A 14,375-nucleotide genomic window follows, 5' to 3' on the forward strand; every position below is an offset into this window, starting at 1 on the left:
TGCACGCCAGCTTATTTTGATAATGATGCAAATGTCTAAATGTATTAGGGGACATTTTTTGCTCACAGAACCCTCCTGTGCAGTGTTGGGATTGGTCAAAATGAGACATGTGCCATTTGGGTTGAAGTTACTCAAGGTTCTGACCATCCCTTGATCTCACTTGAGTGTTCATATACAAATATACATGTCCAGGCTGACTAGTGCACATTTTCTCTGATTCAGTCTGGGTTTCCTTCATGCTGTCCTGCTCGAGCCAAGTCCATCTTTAATCAGAAGTTCCCACCTGTGAATCTTGTGCACATGTCACTTTGTGGTCTTGGAGCGCTGAATGCAGGCGGGGGGGAAAGGAATCAAAGACAAGAGCTGCTCATGGCTCCTAAAAATGAACTCAACAAGGAGCTCAAAAACAGTTACCTGTGAGGAACAGGATCCGGACAGTGTAGTGAATGAATAAAAACACAAGGTTGGGAGACAGAACATATTGGGATTAAGCCATTTAACCGTTCTATAACCTTGCACAAGACTCAGTTACCTCCCTGGGAAATTAAGGATGAAAGGAACTGCCTTAGGTAGTTTAGAAGACTCAATGAAATTCCACCCTTCAGAAGAACACCGGGCCCACAGTGCATCTGAAAATAATAGTGTTTAGTCTTATTTTGTTTTGTAGTGCTGGCATTGTTTGAGGATTTCCCTCCTCTGGGAAATCTGCTGACCTCCTGCATGCATATCCCCAAATTCCTAGCTTCTTCTCACTAGCCCTTTTACTGGGATCTCAGGGCTATCCTGGGAGTCAGAGATGGCCTACTCCATCTCCCTCTACTGCCAAGAGCCCTTTTGTTTTAGTTCTCACAGGTTTCATCTTTTTCAAGGTTTGTTTTACTTCCAAAAGCCCTGCACATACTAAATTCTAGTAGATTCCTTTTCCTAAGAGATGAGCGACATGCCACACTAAGTTTATGCATTTCTATCAAAAATCAAAGGCATGTCTAGGATCCCAGTTTGGGGCTCACTGAATAATGAGAAGGGCAGGAAACAGAGGTCAAGGAGAGTACCTGCAATGTCCTTGGGGCCACCCCCAGCAGCTGCCTTCTGGCCTGACACCCTTGCCCCAGTACACCCCAGTCCTCAAAGTTTGCAGGTGACAGTTAGGATCCTTTTAGTGGAGCGTGCCTGACAAGTTTCCCCCAATAGACCAGGATCTGAGGGTTTCCCTCTCTCACCCCTTTCCCAGATGCATATTTCCAACTCCAGGTTCCTGGACACAAGGGAGCACTAGGTGCCCTTTGAGGGATAATAGAGAAAGCACTTCCCTAAATTGATCACAACTCAGTGTCTTCCTTCAAACTCACCACTGGGTTGTTTCTGACTCCTGGGGACCTGGGGACCTCCACACCTCTACTCTCACTTTCTGGAAGTGCACAGCTAGCTGGGAGCAGTTTGCTGACAGGTGCACTCGCGTGAGTGGGGTGGGCTGGAATTTCCCTGTTTGGGGAGGGAGATTTTTCTTTCTCTTTCCTCCTTTCTCTTTTCTGTGTTCTAGGTTGTTTGAGTGGTCTGGTGGTGAAGGGGCAGGGGCACTGTCTTCATTCCAAGCTTCTCATGTTTATGATTTCCGCCCTTTGCGAGTTCAGACTGCCACCTGCTGCTCTCAGCCTTGGGTTTGGCTTCCACAGAGGGCACTGGTGACCCTAACTCCACAAAAGCATGAAGTGTCTGAGAGTCTTACAGAGGGTTCAAGGAAGATTCCAGGTAGACCTCTTTCCCATGAGAATCCATGTGAGAAATACACAGTTGGCTGTGATCTAGCCAAACCTGAAGGAAAGAGGTGATGGATTCTTCCAGTAACTTAGTGGCTAACAATGAAGTAAGGCCCTTCCCTTACTTCAAATTCTTCATCTGTAAAATAGGACCATTTAAGGTCTGCCCCTGCTAAGACCTTCTCAAATCAGACATTGTAATCCTGGTTCCTGGCTTGTAGGGAAGAGACGTACACAAGCATAGGGTAGAAATGGAAGGCCTGATATGTTTAAAAGGTACAAATAAAGCCATGCATTAACACGGAAGATACCTGTAGAAGCCTGAGATAGTCCTGCCTTCAAAGGATTTGCCAGCCCCGTGTCTAATAGGGTGCACTGTGTTCTGCATAGCAATGAAGGAGCAATTATGCTTCCTGACAAGTTGAAGAAATCCTACTCACGTCACTGACATCCCAACAGAGGCTTAGCAATGGTCCCCCACACTCGGGCAGTCTGCGCATCTACTGTGTTGTTCTCCCTCAGGTGCTGATTGTGGCATCCTCTTTCCAAAATCAATTTGAATCTAATTCTGCTTCCAACAGCCTGACACACAGTGTCAGAACCCTTTCTCCATATTTGGATTCTTTCATTGTTGCCTGAGCCTCTGAACGTCTCCATCTTAGCCCCAGAAAAGGCAAAATTTGGAGAAGTTATTAGGTATGTTAAAGGTCACCCAGAGAGACCTGTACCCAATGTCATGATTTCATTGCTTTAATTTTAAATCAATTAGTTACTTGCCTAAGATTAGGTGATTTGAGTAGGGCCATGATCCAGATTAAATTCCAGATGTTGCCTATTGACATAGTGGTGATGACATCATTCTTGATTCATCCTTCCAAAATTAATATTGTTTAGGTAGCATTTACATCAGTCCCATAGCCAATATGGCTAAAACCTAGAGCCAAAGTACACAGTCTTCTGAAATAGCTCCTCTATCTAAACCATGGTGACGGCTACAACTTGTGAAATACATGCGATTTGCCTTTGTTTAATTGTGTTTCAAGCATAAGGCAAACCGCAGGGATATCAGCGAGCTGGGCACATTCTGCTCAGTGGTCACTTGTACTATTTATCAATTGTGGTTTTGATGCTCTGAGAAGGAATTGAGGCGATGGGAAGAGAAAGCTGTGGGTCCTTGAACTCCATGGTTCTGTTGTGAAAGCCATAGTGTGACATAGGATGGTCACATTACTGTTTTGGTACTTTCAAACACAAGATGATACTTCAAGTGATTGCACTTTCTTCCCTCACAAGAGATCCCTCATGCCTTAACAGCTGCCCTGAAAATTGGTACATTCTGCATCCCCGACACTGTCAAAGCAGACATTGGAGAACCCTAAATAAAGATGAGAGAGAAGGGATTGTTGAGCAGCATGTGTGTGTGTGTGAGTGTATGTGTGTGTGTGTGTGCGCGCACGCACATCTGTGTACCTGCCCACTGTGGACCAGACTTACTAGTGGGTTGTTGGGAATACTACATTGAATAGTATGCAAGAGCAGGTATGATTTTTCTACCTTGGAATGTCTTGCACATAGGTTGGTAGCTAGTTGGGTAGGTGCTATTATGGAGAGGTCCAGGGTACTAAGGGAGCGCAGAAGATGGGAACCTGACTGAGATGTGAGGTGTTTAAGATTATTTTATTCTTTCTTTGTAATACTACTGGAGAGAGTATTCCTTTTGGGTGCACTTATAAGAGACATCATTGACAGTAGAGTTTTATTCCCTCTTAAATCCTCTCTCTTTTCTTCAAGATTAAAAATCTCTATTCACTTCCACCTTGACTCTTGTTTAGCAATCCAAAAGTCTGAGAACCTTTTCACTGTCCCACCTGCTTCTCTGAATCAGTACCCCCCCTCCTCGAATCCTCATTCTCAGGATTCTCCATCCTACCCATTGCTTGGTCTCATTATGGTCTTATTCCCCAGAGAGGTACAGGCCAGTGACTTTTCTAATGGTTTACCTAGGCAACTCAGCAGAGGGCATGACCTCAGAAGAGTCCGCCTCTTGCTGGACCTAGGGTTGGAACACCAGTAAGGGGTCTTTGCTATAGACCAAATCATAAGCCAGAACCACCATTTCAGCTTCTCTCACTCCCACCCCACTCAGTGTCAAACCTTTTCCATGGATACTATTACCTTGGATGTTCACATGTCTGCTCTCCCTTCTCCTCGACCTTGTCTCTGTACTTGTTCCCCTCCTCCAGTCCCTCATCCACATTCCTCCCGGAAGCTCTTTGGTAAAGATAAGCCAGATCTTTTCTTTTTCTTCTGTAAATTGTCCAGGGTCTACTTAGAACTTTCAGAACACCTTCCATTCTACAAAACCTGGAATACGTGATCTTTTCTGATGTAGCCATTGCTGCTTCCTCCAGCAATCCTCACATATTCCCAACTTTGCAGTCCTTGCAAGTGAGGGCTTGTTACTTATCATTCTTCCAGTGCTCCTCCCAGCCTCTGAGTTTCTGAGGAAGTGTCATTTTCTCTGTTTCTCACAGTTGCACCAGGAGCCAGCCAATGTTCATTCTTTTCGTGAAAACCAGTGGTATCTTACCCACCTTCAGTAGGGTATGTGCATTGCTCTGTGCTCCCTCCACGCCCAGCATGCCCTTTATCGAAACACATATTGTAAAAGGATATGAGAGACTAACTCACCAATATGGTCTGTTAGTATTCAACAGACCAGAGGTCATAACCCACTTCTGACACCCACGAGTGGAGGGGATCTTGGATAAGTGTGGAGTCACCTCACCTAGCTGTAGTTTCTTCATCTATAAACTGAGGACACTCATCCTTACCCCTTCAGGCTTTTGTAAAACTTCAAAGGGGTGATATGTTTTAAAAGGACTTCAACAGTGTCAGTATATAGTTAATTCCCCCTTATGGTAGGAGTTATTAGTATTATAACAATATGTTGTGATCATCCAGTTACACATCTTCATTCATAAAACTTTTAATTCTTTTGATAATGAAAAATTTCTAGCCTTAAAACATGGTATATGATAGAATATTCACAAATGTTGATCAGTATAAGTGGAATGAATGAATGAATGAATGAATGTTATGTGAAGAAGGAAGGAGAAAGAAAGAAAGGAAAGTAGTAGGTAATTTAAGAATGACTATTCAACAAATGAATGAAAAAAAATGAACAGTTTTTAAATTAGTCTTTGATTGTGATGTTATACTTTCCTTGTGTGTGTCAAACTTCCATAAAAAAATGCTATTATTCTGGAAATCAAACATTCAGTGTTCTCAGAATTTAATAAATTCCCCAAGCATTTTTCCCTGTGTCTCTTTTTATAGAGAAGAGAGGCAAACTTAGGCATTTCTGATGATGAAACTAAGCAAGAAAATAAAGAAAGCCCAGCTTATGAGGGCCCTTGGGATAAAGTACAAAATTCAGGTTTTAGAACTGGTCACAGCTTGGAGAAACCTTGTTATTTGGAACAAGGATATGGATGCAATAAACATTCTGAGGTTTATCTTGCTTTAATGACTTACCCTGAGTGGCTTTGATCTTTATATTTGATAATCATTTTCAAATGGTCTAGTGTGTTCTGGAAATGGAGTAGTGGTTCGTGGACTTGTGAGGTTCCTTGGAAATGACAAGCTGCAATCAGAATTTGGAAATGGGAAATGTTACAGCACTTGCTCTGTGAGCTGGAGAAAAACACATCGGCCGAGTGACGGGAGTCAGGGTTCAGTGACGGAATGGAAACCCAACAACAGGCACTGGGGCTGAGAGCAGGATTAACCCATTATGTCCCATCATCCTACATAGAATGGAAAACGTGGGATTTCATGGTTTAAAAGAGAACTTGGGTTTAAAAGAGCCCTTTAGGAGTTGGTTACTCTTCTAGGCACTATCTTATTATCATATTGAATTCTATGTACTCTTTTTCTAAGTTGAATTTTACAATTCCCGTTTTACAGATGAGGAGAGTGAGCTCTAAAAAGAGACTGAGTCACGTGTTTGAGGTCACCAGGCAACTTAGTGGAGGAGGGAGGATTTGAATCTTGAATCGTGGTGGGGTCCTTCCTTTTTCCTTTCACTTGAAAGAACTGTTCTTAGCTTAGAAGTGGTTCACTCTCAGCCAGTTGGCTAGCTCAAATAAACCCTCCGGGGAACAGGACCTTGGAATGATATTCTCACCTCTGTATCAGGCAAGTCAGCTGAAAGTTGACGATCTTTATATGGGAATAAAACTCGAGACTTATGAGATGTGACCTAGGCCTCCTGGGAGCCACACCTCCGACCACCCTTCTTTACAATGAGAGTGCCAATGTGCTGTGCCTCTAGATTTGGAAAAGCTCAGCCTTCCCGCACTTTTTCCCATGATTTCATTTAAGGGATTTGTTGGTTGTTTTGCATTTTGAATGTGGTTCCCTTTTGCTGCTCTTTCAATAAAACAGGCCCTGACAGCCCTCTCATTCAGATTATTACAGAGTTGTACCATCCCAGGCCAGTGCATTTAGGAAATATGTTGTTGGCACTCATCAGCGAGTGAGATGCATAAAGAAAATATTCTAATGACAGTTGAGTTGAGAGAGCTTTGATCTCCCTCCAGAACTGCACTCATGGCTTTGAAATGCAGTTCTGGCAGAGGGGTAAAGTCTGGGCGCCTTGGCAGTCAGGGCTAGCCCCCTGAAACAGACATTCCAGGGGACCCACAACCTCCACAGTGGAATCCAGGTGCACAAGTTGTGCAGGAGGAGAACAGACACGGAGACACCACTCTCGAGAGGCGGCTTTGGGAAAAGGATCTAAATGAGGAGGGACATTCCAGCCTAACTCAGCATTTCCCAAGCTGTTGTTTGTGTGTGCTGTTATTTGATTTTTGGCAAAGGTGGAGGGTGGGGAGAGGGAAGAATTATGGTCAAATATATTTGGGGACACTTCAAGCGCTTTCTGCCTTTCTCTCATTTTGCATATTGAAGGTTCTAAAAACTCTTGCAATCAGAAACTATATGTATTTAACCTTTTCAGCAGAGCATGTCCTAAATCCATTGACTCAGAAACTCTTTTCTGCTAAGCACTCATCTGCTTCTTGTGGATTTAGCCTTCTGTAGACCTCGATCTTGACAACCTTCATCTAGTTTTCAAGCTCACTGAGTAGACACAGACCCAGGAGTGCAGAGTAGGGCCCAGAATATGGTGAAAAGAAGCCAGATATTCATGCTTGCACCCCAGTCAAGGAACAGTGGAGGCTACAGGGGCTGTCCAAGTGATGCCCCCTTTTAGGGAACTGTTTCTACCTGAAGGAAGAGGTGATTTTACTTAGTGGTATGAAAGTACTACTATACACCGGTCCCATGTACACATGCTAGAGCATAGAGGTCCATTGCTACCCTTTCCTGCCCCTTGTTTGATATGTGACCTTGACAAGCTCCTTCCCTATCCCGGGTACCTGTGCTTACTCATCCTGCTTTGAAATTATTAATTTTGAGGGAACGGTGCTCAATAGCTTCCAATCAGTGGTAGTTCTCCATCTTGAAGGAAGTGTTTAAGGGACACAGAGCTGATAATAATTTATTGTGTAAAGCCCATAGCTCACACAAAATAAAACATTGCATTATTTTCGTTGCTTTTAATCTTCCCAACACCCTGAGAGGTGGTTGCCCTCATTTTTACAGGTGAATGTGGCCAGGAGAAGATACCTGGAGTGTGTCACCTATAAGCTGAACTTTGCAAGGAGGGATGTTTTTGAAAGGCTAAGGTTCAAGCAGAGAGATTGTGGGACTGAAGAGAGAAACTAATGGGCGTGGGTAGGGGATGGGAATAGTTGGGGAACCATGTAGGGTTCCAAGGACAAGGAAACTATGAGAACCTGAGTGGATGAGGTTGTAGGAGGAAGAAAAGTTTGGATGATGGGGAAGATACACTGAAAGCTGAGACTGGGAAAGCCAGTCTTCCCCAGTAGAGAAAACAGGAGAGGAAGAGATGGAGAGGAGTCCACATTTTCTGGATGTGGGCTGGCACTGGGCTTGGCTGTCTTATTTAATCTTGCTGGCATCCCTGAGAGCAAACAGACTCAGGGACTTAAAGCAACTTGCCCATGGAAATGAGTCTGTCTGTCCATCTCTGAGGAATACTGGTACATAAATTAATAAACACATAGTGTTTTGGATTTGGGTTGATTTTTCTTAGGGGTAATGATTTTTTAAAAAATAATTGTGATCAATTTTGCGCGCGTGCGCACACACACACACACACACACACACAGGGCCAGCCTTCCCATAGTTGCAGAATGGAAAATGAAGGGACCCTAAGCAAGTCATTTCCTTTTCTCATTAATATTCCTAAACTCGAATGTTCCTTCTAAATTTAACTCCTGTGCTTTCTTCTCCTCCATTGGCCAAGAGGGAAAACAGCATCGACAAGGGATAAGGGAAGGAGGTAAATCCTGTTCCCAAGATTTCCCTCTGATGCATTTGGGAGACACCACACTTGGCTCTGTATTGTTAGGAAACCCTCAGCCAGCAGAAGAGAAATTTTTAGCCACAGAGCTGTTTTTTCCTTTGGGTGGGTCCCCAAGAGAGATGGGGAGGAGAAAGGCCAGTGGGGCTAGGGGTCTGGCCAGCCGCCATTGATTCTTCCCCCTTTGGGAAATGGAGACTTCCCAAAGTATGAGAAAACCCCACTATGAGCCAGGGAGAGGCTCCAGCATCCCACATTTCTGCTTTGGGCCAGGATGAATACCAACCCTTATAAAGATGGGCTCTGCAATTACCACTGAATAAACATCCAATTAAAACATCTCCCCCACCCCTACCCCACCCTGAGCCCTCCTCTCATCCCAGAGCAATGGGACAGAGGTGTTTTTTTTTTTTTCTAGTAACAGTAGTGTTACTAGGAAATGTTCTCTGCATTTGATGGAAATGGACAAAGTAATGAGAAAAAAAAAATAATGTGGAATGGGCCCATCCAAGAAAATCTCGGCTCCTCTGTGTTTTCATTCTCTTCCCAAGTATCATTTCCCTTTTATAAGCGGGTCTGGAGGAGCTTGGGGACTTGGTAAGGTGGTGGGAAGTGTGGGACACGTCTAAATCTGTACTTGGCCTTATCAAGTTATATGATCGACAAACCCCTGTTCCTTGTCTTTAAGATGGGGATAAATTAAGAAACAGCTAAACCTGGGTCAAGGGCTTTCTCCTTGCCCACCCTAATCTAAACCCTCACACTTCCCCATTAACTTCCTTACTCCTCTGAACTACTCTGTGGGTTTGGTACTATTATCTATCATCACCTTCATTCCATCCATAAAGAAACAGAAGTTAAGTCCATGGCCCAGGATGGCCCAAACATGAAGAAGAAAAGCTGGATTCAACCCTGGGGTTCTAGCTTGAGAACAAGCCACACTACCCATTCTACATACTTCAAATACTAAACCAAGATGAGAAAATGTGCCTATTTAGCCCAGGGGCTGACATGAAGCAAATACTCAATAAATGCTGGATTTTCTACCCTCTTTCCCCCTCTCTGGTGACAGAACAGACTGATTGATTAGAGCTCCTCAGGAAGCTCTAATGTTAGAAGTCACACATGAACTTCTGGGGGAGAGGTCTCAGCAGGAAGATTTGGGATCAATGTCTGTCTTATATGACTATCCCTAGAATTATTCAGTTTACGCCTTGCCTGTATCTCCAACCCATGATAAATTTTATTTTTCCTGACAAGCTATAAAAATTATGGATTAGCCAATTCGAATCCATTGGCTCCCCAGGTGTCAAGCCCCGAGCTAAGAACTGGGTAAACAGAGATAATAAGGTAGCTTCCTTGCCTGAAAATGCCCCCCCCCCAAAAAAAAGAGATATATATACAGACAGGTGAAGGGATTAATGGGAATCATGTGAGAGTCTACATCACCAAAAGGAGGTGGGTGAGTACAGAGGTGGAAATGGGGGATGGCGGTGAGGTGGGCATCAGTGCAGCCTTCTGGAGGAGTGATACCAGAATGGACCTCAGATTTGTGCATCAGAGGACAAAAGGATGAGCAGAGGCCCAGAGAGGAAACAGCATAGGTAAAGGTCCCAAGAACCCGGATCATGCTGTTTGTACACAGTGGAAAGCTCAAGAGAGGTGGCAGAGAGAGACAAAGCCAAGGGTAGGCAGGGATGGACGTTTGGGCCATGCTGGAGGCTTGGACTTTACCCTCACATGTAGAGAGGCCCCTCCATTACTGCAGGGAGGGAAGAAAGGGATCCATGTTAATGTGCGCTCCTGGCCAGGTTCTGTGAGAACTCCATGAAAAAACAGAACACTGTCAACTAGCTGCATGACCTTATGAAGAATGAAGTTCCTCTGAGACTCTGTTTCTCCTGCACCCAGCAAATGGGGATACCAATACTGTCTACCTCCTTGTTATCAAAAAGAATAGTTAGACCACACAGAAGGACCCAACAAATACTAGTTGGCTTTATCTCATCTCCTGCTCAAGGTGACGGCTTTTGTGTTTATTTAGGTTTGTATTCACTGATCCATGGATTCATTCCTAACTGTACTCAGGAATGATTGTCAACTACTTACAAGGATCCTGAGATTCATGATGGCAGGCAAAATGGGGCAGAAAGAAGCATGAGAGGCTCAGGTGTGGTGGCACACGTCGATAATCCCAGCAGCTCTGGAGGCTGAAGCAGGAGGATTGAGTTCAAAGCCAGCCTCAGTAAAAGTTGGGTGCTAAGCAACTCAGTGAGACCCCATCTCTAAATTAAATACAAAATAGGGCTGGGGATGGCATTCAATGGTTGAGCACCACTCAATCTTTGGTACTCCCCACCCCCCTAAAAAAGCATGACAGGGCACAATGTATTTATAAAATGAATTGTGGAATAATATCCCTGTGACTGATCCAAAGCCGAAGGCACTCTCTCACATGCAGTGTTTATGTTCTGAGGAGAGTCGCGCTCCCCAGGGGAGGGGTTCTTATTTCTTGAGCACCTAGGATATGCCAGTGACCACCTCCTTTGTTCTCTCACTCTCTTTTGCCCTCGTTCTTGAACACATTCGTCCCATGTATTAAAGAGCTGATCCTTGTTGCTTAAAGAGCTCATTCATTTTCAGGACGTGCCAGTCTACAGTGACGGCAACCCAAACACAATATCCCTCTCTAGTCTAATCAGATGTGGAAATAAAATTTCAGAGAGCGCAGAATCATCTATGGATGATGGCAAGATGCCTCCATGAAGAGAGGTTTCCAGGCTTACATTCCACTGTTGACCTTGAACCCTGTTTCTATGACTTTGGGTAACCTATTAAAAACTCTGGGCAATAACAGTGACTCCTTGCAGGGTTAATGTAGAGATGTGAAGCCCATTTTCCTAGTGCATCCACATTTTTTCCAAATAGATGGCCCAAAACTCAAATGAATGAGCAAAAAGCAGAAGCAGCCAAGAATAGAAAATATGTGTTTTCATCCGCTCCTGTTATTGGCTCCGTCCTCAGTCCTCAGTCAATTTAACAGAGTCCTTAGGGGTACAAACATTGACCATAAACAAATCTAGATTCAAAACGTAATGCTGCTATTTATAAACTGAGCAATATTTGCAAGACTTAATTTTTTGTTATCTGTAAAAATGGAATCATCTAATCTTTTAATGTTATCAGGAAAATTCAACAAAGTGATGTTTACAAAGAGTTGAGGAAAGTGCCTGGCACATAATAGCTCTTAATTATTTAGGGAGTACTTGTTGTTTGAATAGTACCTTTTTTGGATGATGATAACAGCCAAAGTTCTTTTTCTGTTTCAGAGCCTACTTGGATGTTAATGAGCTGAAGAACATTCTTCGATTGGATGGATCAACACACCTCAATATTTTCTTTGCAAACTCTTCAGAGGAGGAGTTGGCGGGAGTAGCAACGTGGCCATGGGATAAGGAGGCCCTCATGCACTTAGGTGAGTCTTACAAACTCCTCCAGGAGGAACCTGAACATAGACAGTAACACATTTAGTAGTGAGCATGATCATTGTCATGATCACAATGGTGTAGCTGGTGGGTGGTGACAGTGAGCAACCCGTTTCCTTGTTAATTTACAAAACTCAACATTCCTTATCTCATTTTGGCCACCAAGGAATGCACTGAAGAAAATAGCACAATACCAGTAGCCATATTTTACCTGTAGGAAATTCAGACCTAGGGGAATGAGGCTTATCTAACATCACACTCAATCAGTGACAGATTTGCAACTAGAACTCATGTCTGACTCTCCATTGATTGCTTTCTTCTTAACATTCTGTCTCCCAGTTCATGCAAACATTTTCTTAACCAGGTAATCAACTGCATTAGCATGACCCATCATGAGCTGGCCTGAGAGAGAGCAAAGAGACAAGAGGAAGTGCATTCGTAAGAACTTTCTGTTCCTCTGTGTTCTATCTACCCATAACACCAGGGACTCTTTTTACACTTAAATTATGCATGTCCATAAACAGAACATAAATTTATACAAACCAATAAGAAATGACAATGATTTCTGAACCAGGGCCTATAAGAAACCACTATAGTTCTTTAATTTTTTTCCCATATTCTATCTAGTACACATCTATAGGTAGATGTGCTTTAAAAAAATTTTGTGCATCTTTGAACTCTAAATACACACAGTTCTTTTTCTTTTCACTTAATATTATGCTATCTGTCTACATATACTTTCCAACTAAGCCTCATAATTACTTTCCAACTAAGTTTTTTCACTTAAAAATCTCAAGACAAAAGCATCTCTCTGGGTTATTTACACCTCCCTAAAGATGAAATTTTTAATAGTCACATACTATTCCTTTGAATAAAGGCACTACAATTGATTTAACCATTCTCCTCTTGGTAGAGTGTACCCATTATTTACAACAATGAATTCTGATGACTCAGTGAACATCTTCATCTGAGAATGTTAGGGCTCAGCAAAACGACAGTGCTGGCTGGATCTTCAGACCTGCCTGGTCTCGCTGGGATACACTCAGAGTTCAATAACTGCTCTAACTCTGGGATATCTTGGAGATGAGAAATTCTGCAACTTCCAATGATGGAAGTTGTGCCCAACTAAGCCATAAGCTTGGTTCCCTTCAGACTGCTTTTATGTCTCAACTGTATTTAAGAAATGAAACAAATCTGTGTGTGTGTGTGTGTGTGTGTGTGTGTGTACATGTATGCATGAAAAGAGATGGATGCAAAGATAAATATCTAGTTGTTTTTAACTGGGGAAATTCTCTCCAATAGCAGACATTTGGCAATGTGTAGAGAGGTATTTGACTATTACCAATGCGGGAATGTTACTGGCATGCAGCAAGTAGAAGCCAGCAATGCTGCTAAATGCCTTGCAATGTCCACAATGAAGAATTCTGTAGTCCAAAATATCAATGGTGCTGAGATTGGGAAACCCCGATAAACCCTGACATCAGTGATAGGTTGCCGCAAGCTGCCCGGCCCCGGGCCGGCTGAGTCCCGCTCCTGCTGCCGAGCACTGCCTGCGGCACCCCTGCTGAGCGATCCCCTGCTGAGCTATCAGTGCACGCCGGCTTGCAATCTTACAGCCCGGTTGGGCACAAAAACACAAGCCAGTCAAACTGAGACAAAGTTTTATTTAGAGAGAGGCCATGTGCGTCCCCTAACAAGTGGGTCCACACGTGTGTGTCTACCTGAGCCGGGGGGGTTTCCACTTCCCCCGGAACACCCTCCTACCATCCTTTTCCAACCAATGGGAACTCTCCCATTACAAGAGTGACATGAGTAACCTGAGTCCTGAAATTGGGCCCAGCTGGACAGCATGAGTCCAATTACCATATGAATGTGAATTGCTGGCTGGCAGTCAAATAAAATCCAAAGGTGCCTGTATCAATATTTTTGCTGTGGCTCCTAACATCTGCCCCCTACTGTTTAAATAAACAACAGGCAAATGTGGCTAGGGACCGTGCCTGTTAGGTATGTCCAATTCACATATGGTTCTTACCCGTCATGGGAAAACTGACCTTATTGCGTCAGTCTCCTGGCTTAGGTTGATACCACTGTAACCGAATCATACCCGTCACTGACTACCGGTCCAGTATATAGCCATACCTGTGTAATAGGCCTATGCACCAGTGGGGGGGTGAGGTTCTTGCCTCACCTCTGTTGGCCCCCAAATTTAACCTTGGTGCCAGTGGGGGGGTGAGGTTCTTGCCTCACCTCTGTTGGCCCCCAAAATCAGACCATCACTAGCAGAAGGGAGAAAGACGCAGAATTGCCACGACACCAAGCCAATTGACGGCTCCTTTGGAAACACTGGTGACACATCGGCTAAGATATTTAGCACTACCAGTTCGCTGTATCAACAAATAGAACACAATGCATACAGGTGATACATAGTCCAGACAAGTTGTGTAAGCAGTTCAAAGTGGAGGAGTCTATCAATATGTCCATTTCCTCCCAAGGTAAATTAAGTCCTTGATTGAGCAGTTCAAATTGGAGGAGTCTATCAATATGTCCATTTCCTCCCAAAGTAAATTAAGTCCTTGATTGAGCAGTCTTATTGAGTTATTTTGATTGATGTACCAATTTGTACAGTTTATAGTGATAGCTATCATAAAAGTTGTAGTTTGGTCTTAGTCTTCACCGGCA

General features: G+C 43.6%; 1 protein-coding gene across 1 annotated transcript in view; it reads left to right on the forward strand.

Annotated features, from left to right (window-relative positions):
- Pappa (pappalysin 1) overlaps window positions 1-14,375 on the forward strand; it is a 236,166-nt gene that overhangs the window by 41,214 nt on the left and 180,577 nt on the right. The window contains exon 3 of the mRNA XM_026393335.2: window positions 11,541-11,686. Coding sequence (XP_026249120.2) covers window positions 11,541-11,686 — 146 coding nt within the window. The remainder of the gene's footprint in view (window positions 1-11,540; window positions 11,687-14,375) is intronic.

Source organism: Urocitellus parryii, chromosome 4 (assembly GCF_045843805.1).
Source record: "Urocitellus parryii isolate mUroPar1 chromosome 4, mUroPar1.hap1, whole genome shotgun sequence".
In the NCBI taxonomy this organism is placed as follows: Eukaryota; Metazoa; Chordata; class Mammalia; order Rodentia; family Sciuridae; genus Urocitellus; species Urocitellus parryii.